The 12,352-nt window shown below is 45.6% G+C and overlaps 1 protein-coding gene across 2 annotated transcripts in view; it reads left to right on the top strand.

The window, feature by feature from the left end:
• LOC135911330 (uncharacterized) overlaps positions 1-3,698 on the top strand; it is a 307,264-nt gene extending 303,566 nt beyond the window's left edge. For both annotated transcript variants that reach the window (XM_070531853.1, XM_070531854.1), the window contains exons 8-9: positions 234-341; positions 1,819-3,698. In XM_070531853.1, coding sequence (XP_070387954.1) covers positions 234-341; positions 1,819-1,979 — 269 coding nt within the window. In that variant the 3' untranslated portion in view covers positions 1,980-3,698. The remainder of the gene's footprint in view (positions 1-233; positions 342-1,818) is intronic.
• Positions 3,699-12,352: the final 8,654 nt, after the last annotated feature.

The following is a 12,352-nucleotide window of genomic DNA, read 5'->3' as shown; positions in this document are numbered from 1 at the left end:
AATAATCAACCCAATTAACGGAAATAGAGTTTTGACAAAGGACTCTATCAGTGTAAACTGATATACTGTTCTCTTTAATGTCCCCAGCTGGCTGTTAATAACCACAGACAAAGGTTGAATTTGCGCACGTTTCTTGCACACATCGGCGCATCCTTCGTCACTAGATCCAAGTCACGCATGTTGTTTGTAACTTTATTTGTAATATGTCTAATTTCTCCGATTTCTTCTTGCAGAAAAAATCGTCCTAGTGAAGGACGGCCTTGGCTTGGGATTCACCCTGGAAGGTGGCAAAGATTCTCCGCTCGGGGACAAGCCGCTAGTCGTCAAGAGGATCTTTAGAGGTGTGTGCCTCGAGTTTCTTGCGTGAAATTGTTGAGGACGAGAATATTCATCCTGGTGCATGTTAGAAAAATATGATGCTCATCTGTTTCCAAAACACGTACAAAAGTGGCGCAGTGGCTCATGCATGCTGCAGCACAATACCAAGCTGTAATTTTAAGTTTGAATACACGCTCCAGGATTCGTACTTAATGGTCGCCGAAAACAAAAATGCCCTAGTTCTGAGACAATAAAGGACGCGTCAACGTTCGAAAACTGTGGCGAAGCTGCCATACATTTTCTCACGACGTTCACTCTTGCACTTCATCCCACGCACAGGAAGCTTCTCTCTCATTGTTTGTCTATATTGTGTGCAGCGCGTGTTCGGCGGGATCAAATCTCGGCCACGGCGGCCGCCTTTGGACGGAGACAAATGTGAAAAGACGACCGTATACCGTGCATTGGGGGCACGTTAAAAAAAAAAAACCGCCGGTGGTCAAAATTATTCCGGAGTTCCCCACTATGGCGTGCCTCATAATCAAATATTGGCTTTCGCACGTAAAACCCCAGAACTTGATTGTGTGCTTCATGTTCTTGAGACGAGTTAACTGCCGACAGAGTTCCTCACATCCACGGATCCCAACGCAAAAATAACGACTCATTCTTTTTACTCCCGCATTATTGGGAGCTGACGCTATGTATGCAGTGAAATGAAAGTTCAGAAGCGTGCTCCAACGCTCGATAGTGCTCGAGCCTGAGCCCACAACAGCAAGATGGCCTTGTTGGTAGTTCATGCAAGAACAAGGACCAAAGAAGACGCAACTATGTTCATGCCTGCGTGTGGCAAGTCATGTCTTCTCTGGTATCTGTTTTAGTGCACACTATTCCTCAAAACCAACGGCACTGTGCCGCGTACGTACACGTGGCGCAGGTGCATTCACGTGGTCGCACTCTTGATTAGCAAATGTCAGCTGTAGGCTGAACTGCAGAGCCATATTTTCGCTAACTTGAGAACAATTTGCAAGGGCGAAGTCAGACAGTTCGGCCTGACTCATTGTGGAAACCTTGAATGCCGAGCTTCGTAGTGAGTTGAACCTTGTTTGGCAGTGAGCTCCCGCAGTCAGATTCAGCCGTGGTGGTCTGCGGATGTAGACTATGCACTCCGTCGTGCCATTGTGCTTCAGCCTGAATGAAGACGTTATGATCTGCCGAAAGTGAGTTGAGCACTGTTTCCTTCAGAAACCTTGTAAGTTTTGAGAGTGCGCCCCGCGTTCTGCGTGGTACGCACTGACCCACCAGAGGTGTCCAAAAGGTTGCAGAGTATGCCCCTGTGTATGATCAAAACTGCCGATATTCTATTTCACTACGACTCTTAGCCTTTTTGCTTCTGCCCTCTTGATGGGTTACCCAATCTGTCGCTGTCCCAGCTGATTTCCCTTGCCTTCCGCCTACTGTTTGTGCGCCCCATCCTTATCCCTCATTCGTTCTCACTCTTTGCAGGAGGCGCTGCCGAGCGGGACGGGCGCCTCCTGGTGGGCGATGAACTTGTCTCCATCAACGCTCAACCCGTGTGCCTGATGACGCGTACCGAGGCCTGGAATTTCCTCAAGAAGCTGCCCGACGGACCGCTCACCCTGCAAGTCGTGCGCCGGGCCTGTTGAACGACGAGCGGATGTTGCGCGCTGCCAACTTGTACAAATGTGACTTTCTTCTTTTTTTTTTCTTGCGGTGCCACTCGTCATCGCAAAGACCCGTCGGACTTTCGTCGCCCTTTGCAAGACGTGCTCCGACACACAGCAAGTTGCCGTGTTGAAAGTGTGCTAGGACGAGCACCTGGTCTGGTCCAAGAACCACTGCGACGTCTGCACAAGTGCTACTGCACAGCGAAGACTGCTCGCCCTATCGTACAGGACCGTGCAAAGTTCGGTTTGTTGTTAACATGCGACCGGACACGGCGATCGCAGCTGGCAAGCTTGCCGAACGCGTACGGTATTACACATGGCTTCACGTGATAGCGTCTATGAACTGAACAGTCTGCAAAAGCTACCTGCGGCGATGATTACGTTGCAGTGCTGTTTCTGCATCTTGACGTCGCTCCTTCAGCGTATCATTCTTGGGGACGTATATTTTCTAACCACAAGTGCCATCACGCACAAGGTTATGTTTTTTTTTTCGGTTCGCTTTTTAGAACTGTGCCGGTCTTTGCATTTAAAGATGGATTGTTTCTGGGAGAGTTGCCCCCGTTTAGAGGAGTGATGGACTGGTCTTGACCCTTGTTCATTGCACAGAAAGGTGTCGCGAGGCGGACAGTAGAGAGGAATTTGGGGAAGGTCAAATCTCTTCTTTTCCACTGTAGTTCTTTCGCTTGTGCCTTCATACAGCTTGTGCCTCGTATTTTGTGCTGCATGGCACAGCCAACTGTAAGATAGTAATATATATTCCTAACGCTTTAGCCTCGGCCACCACTGCCATAACTCGAATGGCACGTTGTTTCTGCTTTCGTTCGTCAGCAGTTCGGAGGCGACAAGCCACAGAAGAGCGTCATTTCTTTTCTTCTTGTTCTTTTACGCGATTATTGCCACAGATGCCAGGCAGTCATTGGCTTAGTGTGGTTGATGTTGCTAAAAACGACAGTGGTGCAGAATGCTCTTATATATTTCGTGTACGCAAAGCCAACAGGGTGCTTCGATCAAAGTGCCAATATGACAAGATGCAGGAGACAACATACTTTTTTTCTGACGTGGCTACTGAAATTTAACGGACCTTGGTGACTTATGTCGGCCACAAAGCCGGAGTCAGTGCCCGGTGTAGAAATATTCTTTTTGCTTTATACAAATATTAATGATATATTCCGAAAGGTGAAGTTTGAGGAGTATTTTGTCAAGCAATATAACAAATCTAGCTGTGAAGCAATTAAAAAAAAACGCCTATTTATATATGTACTAGGAGAGTCGTATGAATTATTTTTGTAATATATATTTTCTTTATCCTAGAGGTGCGTCAAAAACGCACTTATCTTTTACGTTTCTAAGCCGACTAGTGCCTTAGAACAATGGCTACAACTGATAATCGCACATGCTTCTTTTCTTTTTGACGGTGGTAAGAAGTATTTTATAACATTCGATCGAACGCACACACAAGCGTCGCATTTCTAACGATTTTCTTCGCAATTTTATGACACTGTTTGACACTCCTAAATCAAAGCGGATCGCATTCACGCCTTACATCATATTTCTTTTTCTATTACACATCTGCGCTTTCTGTTTCATGCTTCGGTTGAACAACCGGTAAACGTCATTGTGCAGTAACAACCTACATTTCTTTTTGTATGAGCGACTGTAAATCAGTTGTGGTAAATAAACTTCAGTGAAGCCTGTTGACACTTCTGTTTTTCTTCCTTTCTTTGGTCGCTGCTGAATGCGGGTTTGCTTGAATGGACAAAGTAACTGAATATGCACTGTTGCTTGCCGTCAACATTATTTCTTCAATACTCATGGTTTGCTGGAAATGAAAGGTGAATTACATTGTGCATACAATATGTTAAGTATCCACGAATCTAACACGAAATTTGCGATGGACTAATGAAGAAAAGACGCTGTAGTGGTTCAGCAGTGCAAAAGTTTAAACAAAGCCAAGATTTGTCTGCATAGGTGCTCTCAGATGTAACTGTGAATGTAAAGGAGGCATTGATGGTTAAAAACATATTGGCACCGCAGGTCAACCTGATTTAGTAACGTTACTTAAAGTTGACTTCACTTTCTCCTCGTAGCTAACTCTATACACTGATTACCATGTATACCGGCGGTCATCTATGAGCGCCAGCTTCACTTGAACGGCCGTAAATTTTGTAGAAGTTCCCGTATCGTCGAAACCACGACAGGTAACGCTGCGTGCAGTAAAAATATGCAGCCACGATTCGAGGAGCGTTTTTGTACAATTGTCTGTATAAAACGGTTGCGTAGTTCTCTTAATTTGTGGATGTGCTGACCGACTCGCGACACGCCCAGTTCATTAATTGTGTCAGCATTTGTACGGTTAGCTTTCCGCCTCAGCTCGTCTTTGAGCAACGGCGCAGAGGTGTCGGGAAAGTGTCCGCGGCACACAAGTACCTAGGGAGAGAGGAGTTGGGTGAACTTTTATCAGAAGCTACATTGCAGCTTATTGGCGTTTTCTATACCGCATCTTTGGAAACAACACGTATTCGAAGCGCATACCTCGCGGCATTACGGAAGGCAGTTTTGGGAGCACAAGGAATATGCTAACTCAGAACGGTGACCGTAGTCTTGTCTACACTATGACTTTACAGTGAGTTTGCCGATGAATCGCCAATGTTGTGTCATTGCATTCGAAAAACAACGAGCCCCAATGAAACACGACATTCGAGACTTCTACGTTCAAGAAGTTCTGCAAGCATTGTGTGAATAAAACGGATGCAGGAGGAGTTGCGGCGTGGTTAACTTAAATCAATGCTTTACAATCTGTGGACCGCGAGCACCAAGGTGTGTGAATCTGGTGTTCTTTCTTTTTTTTTCCATGGGCTGCCAAGAAGGCTCGCACGCACTCTCCATCGACACTAAGACGTTGCGGACTCCCGAAAACGCTGTCTGAATGCTGCAGTCTGAAAATTTGAGTAGTTTCCGAATGTTACTTTTTAATTATTTATTTTATTTCATTTTTTGCACAATGAGTGAGCAACAAGCAAGTGAGGTGTCATTTCTTTGTTTCTTTAGCTGAACGATTTTAGTCCGCTTAGTTCACTCTGGCTGCAACACTAAAATTAAATTTAAGCGTTGCTTCTCTATTTTGATCATAGTCAATTGAGAAAAAAAATAGAGTGGAGTGGAAATTAGATGTTTGCACTTAAATTATGCCTAGGCTCCTGCCGTTTTTACTGATAGGCTACGTAGTGAGGCATGTAGACATGTAAACAGGAAAAGTATTTCTTGGTATATATATATATATATATATATATATATATATATATATACCGTATAAACGCGTGTAAGGGCCGCACTTTTTTTTACAAATTCGAGGGCCTATTTTCGGGGTGCGGCCCATACACGCGACATACGAAAAAAAAATTTTTTTTTCAAGTAAAAACAGACCAATAAGTGAATGCGCGTTTATTTACAATAATCCTCATCAATCATCACTATTTACAATCAGTCATCATCACTCGCGGAGTCCTCAGACTCCGAGCTGGTGCTGCTTTCTTCTGGCTCATCACCCCACAAGTCGTCGTCTTCAGTTCCGTCCAAATCGTTGGAAATCCCGGTCACTTTGAAGCTGCGGGATACAATGTCCGTAGACACCGAATTCCACGCGGTCAAAATCCAGCCCAGCACAGTCGCGAGCGGTGCCCTCTTGAGCTGCCCGGTCGGAGTCTCATCGTGATGGCCGTTTGCAATCCATTCCGAGTATTGCCTCCGGAACTCAACCTTAAAAGGCCGGTTAATGCTCACGTCCAGTGGTTGCAGCACGCCGGTGAGGCCGCCCGGAATAACGGCCATGTCTGTGCGGATACTGCCCAGTTGTTTTTTGACTCTATCCGTCAAATGACCGCGGAAGCTATCCAAGACGAGCAGCGATCGTTTGGCCAACATCGCGCCTGGGCGATTCTGCCAAACGCTCTTGATCCAATCGAGGACGAGCTCATCATCCATCCAGCCCTTTTCTTGGGCTCGAACTACAATTCCCTTGGGGAAAGCCTCATTCGGAATCCTCTTCCTTTTCAAAATCACATACGGGGGCAGCTTCCGCCCGTCTGCAGTGACGCACAGCATAACTGTGCACCGTTGGCGCTCCGCGCCAGTTGTCCGCACAGAAACGCTCTTCTTTCCTTTAAGCTCAACTGTGCAGTTCTCAGGACAGTCGAACCACACGGGGGTCTGGTCGGCGTTTGCTATTTCCGACAACATGTAGTTGTGCTCATGGCGCATCCCGATCACGTACCTTTGAAAGTTCAGCACCTTGTCGGTGTAGTCGGGGGGCAGCCTCTGGCACAGCGTGGTCCTTCGCCGAAAGGATAGGCCCTTCCTCTTTAAAAATCTCCGCAACCAGCCGACGCTACCTTTGAACTCCTCGCGGGGTATGCTTCTCGCACGCGCCAAAGCTTGCGTCTTCACGCGCAGCATGTCCGTCGTCAGCGCATATCCATTGTTCCGCACTTCCATTGCGTAGCGGAACAGCTCTTCTTCGAGCTCAGGATATTTGCATGGCTTGCCTCGAAAAGCACGCCTTTTGGAGCTGGTGGTCTTCAACGCATCCTTCTGGTTGCACCACCTTCGGACGCACTTCTCGTCCACGTCAAATTTTCTACCCGCCGCACGCTTGCCATGGTCGAGGGCAAACTCCACTACCTTCAATTTAAAGCCTGCCGTGTAGCTATGATATGTTTGCCCATCGTGCTAGAATGGCAACGCTCGATGGCAATTCGTGAAAAATAAAGCAGAGCACACACGAGAGCCGCAACAACAGCGTGCGCCCACGCCAACAACGCTGCTACAACTCGCGTGCCTTCGACAGTCGCAAAACAAAGCCGGGGTGGCCAGCATGGTGGCCAGGGCTGATGATACCGATGACGATATGGATTGCGGAAGCTCGCGGCAGAAAGAAAATATGATGATGATGATGACCCGCGACATCGGCGCCATCCGTGGGCGGCATCTGGAAGCTTCCGTGCGCGCGCATTTTGAAGGCTAATCACACGTGGGTCGTGGAAAGTTCGGGGTGCGGCCCTTACACGGATATTTTTTTTTAAATATTTGCTTCGGGAAGTTGGGGGTGCGGCCCATACACGGGTGCGGCCCTTACACGCGTTCATACGGTATATATATATATATATATATATATATATATATATATATATATATATATATATATATATATATATATATATATATATATATATATATATATATATATATATATATATATATATATATATAATTACTTACTAATTGCCTAAAAAAGGACTCGCTAGAAACGGACTCGCTAACTAACTCAAATGAATGAATTAACCTTTCAGTTACTAACTTTAGGGCACACGTATAACTCTGAAATGAAAGCTGAGGAGCAGTGGCGTCATTTTTGTGCAGCAGAAATTATATAACTAGCACCACTTTCGAGATATGCGACCATACATTGCGCTACATTATGAATGGGTGTTCCAGCTACCAGTTCTCTACCAGGTGCCTCTAACAGTTCGAGACGATCTTAGCTGGAACGCCGACGTATTATTTAGCAGATTTAGGGGACAGATCACTCAAAAGTTGTTCTACTTTTAGCATTTCTACTAAACAAATTGATCATTCACTGCTCATTGACTTCAATTTCGCAACAACAACCTGCGCTCTAAAGTTATTAGTTAAAAAATTATTTAGCATGTTTTAGTTAATTAGTTAAATAATTGTTGAAACTTCAATTTATAGTAATGTCCGCCTATCCACGTAGCCTATCTGCAAAAACGGCACGGGTTTTATATGACGGTTCCTATTTCATAAGAAGTGTTCCACATAAAAATAAACACCTGACATATTATTTGAAGTTCGCCGGGCCTTTGGGAACGCCAAAAATCAGAAAGCTCGCATCCTTTTAGGATGCTGCTTCTGCAGTTTCGGTTCCAATGAAACGTGCCAAGTGAACGAATTATCCGCATCAATCAACTAGCCATCCCTACTCAGCCAATACAATGTGGTAATCGTGAGAGCAAAATAACTTTGTCGAAATGACACAGCTGTGCTTAAAGGTAACACGCTGTGAGTATAACCATTTCATGGGTAGCCAAGGGTTCGTTCTGCGCATGACAGTGAACATCGGTGACCCGGGGTAACCTCGGTGCGATTGAGAGCAAGCAAACCGATACGGTCTGTTTTTCTAGGAAACGTACGCACCGACACTCGCCACGCTTCATTACATCGAGCTCTTTGTCACGGCCGAGTTCTAGCGGGCGCGCACGCCCATTGGTGGGCGGTTATTTGGAGTAATTATACAGGCGCCTAATGCACTTCGGCGTAATGCTATGCCCCTGACGGCTGTAGAGTCAAGGTGTGCTGAAACGACGCTAGCTGAGGCCCTTGCGTCGGTATCTGTGCTTCAAGCAGAAGTCTGCTATCGACGTATTTCAATAATATTAGTGTCTGAATTGCAGAGCTCCTGCCCCGTTAGCATGCAAGAGAGCTTGAGCGCTGTTATTACCTTAGTAGTTTTTGCATGGCAAAGCAATGTTGCTGCCGGAGACAAGCACTGTTCCGACATTCCGCCCATGAGGCATTTTCAAGCGTCCAAGGTACGTATGCATGCCTCTTCTTTCAAGCGTGTAGCCTAGCTTGATCTAAGTAGTGATTTATTCTTCACCACGGAGACAAAACTCGACATCAAGATTGTAATAAGCTATTCCCTTGAACGAATTTGTTTGTTCTTTGAACTGTGTTGTTTGAGAACGCGCTCGCATAAACGAACACGTCTTTTTTAGGGTGGAGCATTTGATGGCACGTTCTTTAATGTATGGTGTGACAGCTTAACACGCCGTGCATCCGTGTAAGATAACATGACTGAGTGCATACCGTCGGCCTCTAACTCATGGTTAGCACTAGTGTCTTAGTAGAGAAGCAGCAGCATGTGGTACAGATAATTACCAACGTACAGATGGCGAGAGTTCGAAGTCGTTCTTCTACACAGTGATAGCCTATAAGGTAAATTTGGTACAACGTGAAGGATGGAGTGCTGACCTATCGCCTTCACAGGCAGCTGGTGAACTTGTTAGACGTGGTACTTCATTCTCAAGGCATAACAATGTAGAAGCACTCGCAAGAAAAAAAAAAGAAAAGTGACTGGCGCATTAGCTTTTGCCGTTTTCGCGAACAGCTATAGCAGTGCAGGGCGCGGACGTTTCGCTCTTGCGCTCACTGCTCGATTGCGATATTCCTGAAAGGATCAAAGCATGCTTTGCCTTTCTGTACATCGCGCAGCGACGCGCAATGAAAAGTGTTTATTCGCAGTGCGTATCTGACGCAAGATTCCGAACGATGGTGAAATGATAACTGTTCACAGAGATACCAGTGGTTCTTGTCCTAATTTATCAACTTGAGGATTACTGAATGGCGTGTGGCAGTAAATTAGACAACTGACCCTCTTGCAGTTCAATGGGCTCTGGTACGACTTGGCCAAGACTGCTGACCCATACGGGGATACTCTGCAATGTGTGACGACGCAGTACAAATCTCTCGGTTCTGCGGGCCTGCACATCGTCAAGAACGCACTGGATTCCAGGTGTAACGGCACAAATTCTCCAGCGCATTGAGTCTTACGCTGCAATGCAGCGGTGGCTTGGAGTGGTTTGAAGTGGTGCACCTAAAGAAAAATTTGGGCAGCCTTTTAGCAATACTGCATGCAGGGAGGTCTTCCTTCTTCTGGGAATTTCAACGCGAAGGCGTTAAGGGTCACTTGTCCCAGAAAATCCGGTGTCGGTGTCGACGTCGGCGGAGTTGTTCGTGAGCGAAAATTTCCGCATATATTTAGGTGTATGTATATGCCACGTCTTGATATATGACATGCAGTATATGCGCGTTATATTGTCCCCCCCCCCCCCCTCGATTCTATCACTAAGGTTGTTCATACCTTGTCTTACGCTCTTGACAAAGTTATTCCTCGGTATTTTGAGAATAATAGCCCCAAAACAAATGTCATGAAACAAAAACACCGACAGCCGCACGCCTTTTATATTAAATCTTTCTCAGATTTAAATATCAAAATTTCAAAACAATAACAGAAAGCTGAAAATTATGTAATATTTTTTTTTGGCGGGGGGGGGGGGGCTGTGCACTGCCTCCGGGATCGGCTCGCGCAAGGTGCCGTGTTTCTATGATGGATGGATGGATGGCGGGCCACTCCCACGTCGGGACAGAGAGGCCATGCCCTTCCGCCACGTCGCAGGCCCGATGGACAGCCCAGAGCTGTGATTCAAGGTCCGAGTTGAGTAGACCTGTTGGTTTGACGTACTGCTCAGCGGTTCCTGCTCAGCGGTTCGGATCGCATATTGTAAAGTGTGCTCTATTTGTCCTTCGCTCCCCTTTGCCACCCACATGGTCACGTCATCTGCATAGATGGTATGTTGGAGGTTCTCGATTCGAGTCAGTTGCCTGGACAGTACTATCATGGTCAGGTTGAAGAGGATAGGGGATGAGAAAGCTCGCCTTCGTGCATAGCGTTCGCCGCCAGGGTTTCCCGGTAAACATTACGGTCACATAAGCTGTAGTTGCCGGGAAACGTGAGAAGCAGTCAGAGATCCTTGCATGCTATCGCGTTTTACTTCTAAAGGCGAAGCTTAAGCGCCCTCCAAATTTTTCATTCTGATTTTGAGCGACAGGAAAAAAAGGGAAATAGCCACTCAACTTCATGAAATTTTAAGAACGTACGTTTATGAAAAGCGTCAGGTTGGTTTTCCAGCGATGACCAACCACACGATGAACACATTCTTGAAATGGTGATTACTGTGCAGCATTATTTCCATATATAGTTAACGCACGAAATCAACGATTGCGCGCACGCAGCAAAAAGAAAAAAGAATGAAAGAAAGCATTTTAGCAATGTAAAAAACTTCTCTATAACACTCCCATCCATGTAACAATGCACGTACATCCTAAGTGCTTTGTAATGAACGCAGCTTCATGAAAGGGCTTACGCCAATGCGAAAGATGTACAAAGATTTCATATTTAACTTTCTGTGTAGGCAGCTTGCATGAGAGGAAAAAAATATGTTACAAGTCGTTGTGTAGGCTTTATGTTAACATAGCAAGTGACCTAATATCACTATCCATTAGAATGTGGTACCAGTGGAATGGTTACTGCCACAAGGTAGTGGTACCAATTCATTTAGCTCAAAGAACGTTCTGCCAATCGCTGGTAGCGCGGACGACCGATGTTAGCCTCCACACACACACACACACACACACACACACACACACACACACACACACACACACACACACACACACACACACACACACACACACACACACACACACACACACACACACACACACACACACACACACACACACACACACACACACACACACACACACACACACACACACACACACACACACACACACACACACACACACACACACACACACACACACACACACACACACACACACACACACACACACACACACACACACACACACACACACACACACACACACACACACACACACACACACACACACACACACACACACATATATATATATATATATATATATATATATATATATATATATATATATATATATATATATATATTAACATTGGCTCTTTGCATCTTCGTTAACCCTGCAGTGTCTGCCCCGTATGTTAGCACCGATAGAATGTAATTATTGTACACTTTTCTTTTCAACGACAGTGGTAAGCTTCCAGCCAGGATTTGCTAATGTCTACCGTATGCACACCAACACATTCTTATTCTTCTGTTTCATTCTCATGATCAAGGTCCCCGGTGAGTAACTGGCCTAAATAAACCTCCTCCTGCTCAGACTGCAGAGGCAGACTGGCGGTCGTGAATTCTCGTATATATACATGGAAATGGCCACATGGTAGCTCAAGTGATAAGAGCATCGCACGCGTAATGCAAAGACGTGGGTTCGTATCCCACCTTCGGCTGGTTGTTTTTTCATCCACTTTCATTTCCAATAATTTATCATTTCTTTAATTCAATTATTTCAATAAGTAATTTCTTCTATGCTGTCGTTGGTGTCATTGTTTGTTGGCTTCTTATTATATGAGTAGGAAAAATCAGGCTCCTCAGCTTCCTTTCTACTGGTTCATATATATATATATATATATATATATATATATATATATATATATATATATGCGGCTCGCAGGGGGCCTGGAGCTTCTCCCTCAGAGGACTTTCGCCTTCAATTAGCAGAATCAAGGTGTTGCCGTCACGCCACCATGACGTCGCGACACATCGTACCTTCGTCGCCACTTTGTGATCGCCGTCATCGTGCCACAGTTCCTATCA

Source organism: Dermacentor albipictus, chromosome 1 (assembly GCF_038994185.2).
Source record: "Dermacentor albipictus isolate Rhodes 1998 colony chromosome 1, USDA_Dalb.pri_finalv2, whole genome shotgun sequence".
Lineage (NCBI taxonomy): Eukaryota > Metazoa > Arthropoda > Arachnida > Ixodida > Ixodidae > Dermacentor > Dermacentor albipictus.
Note: the sequence above shows the minus strand (reverse complement) of the source record. Positions and strands in the feature narration are given on the sequence as shown.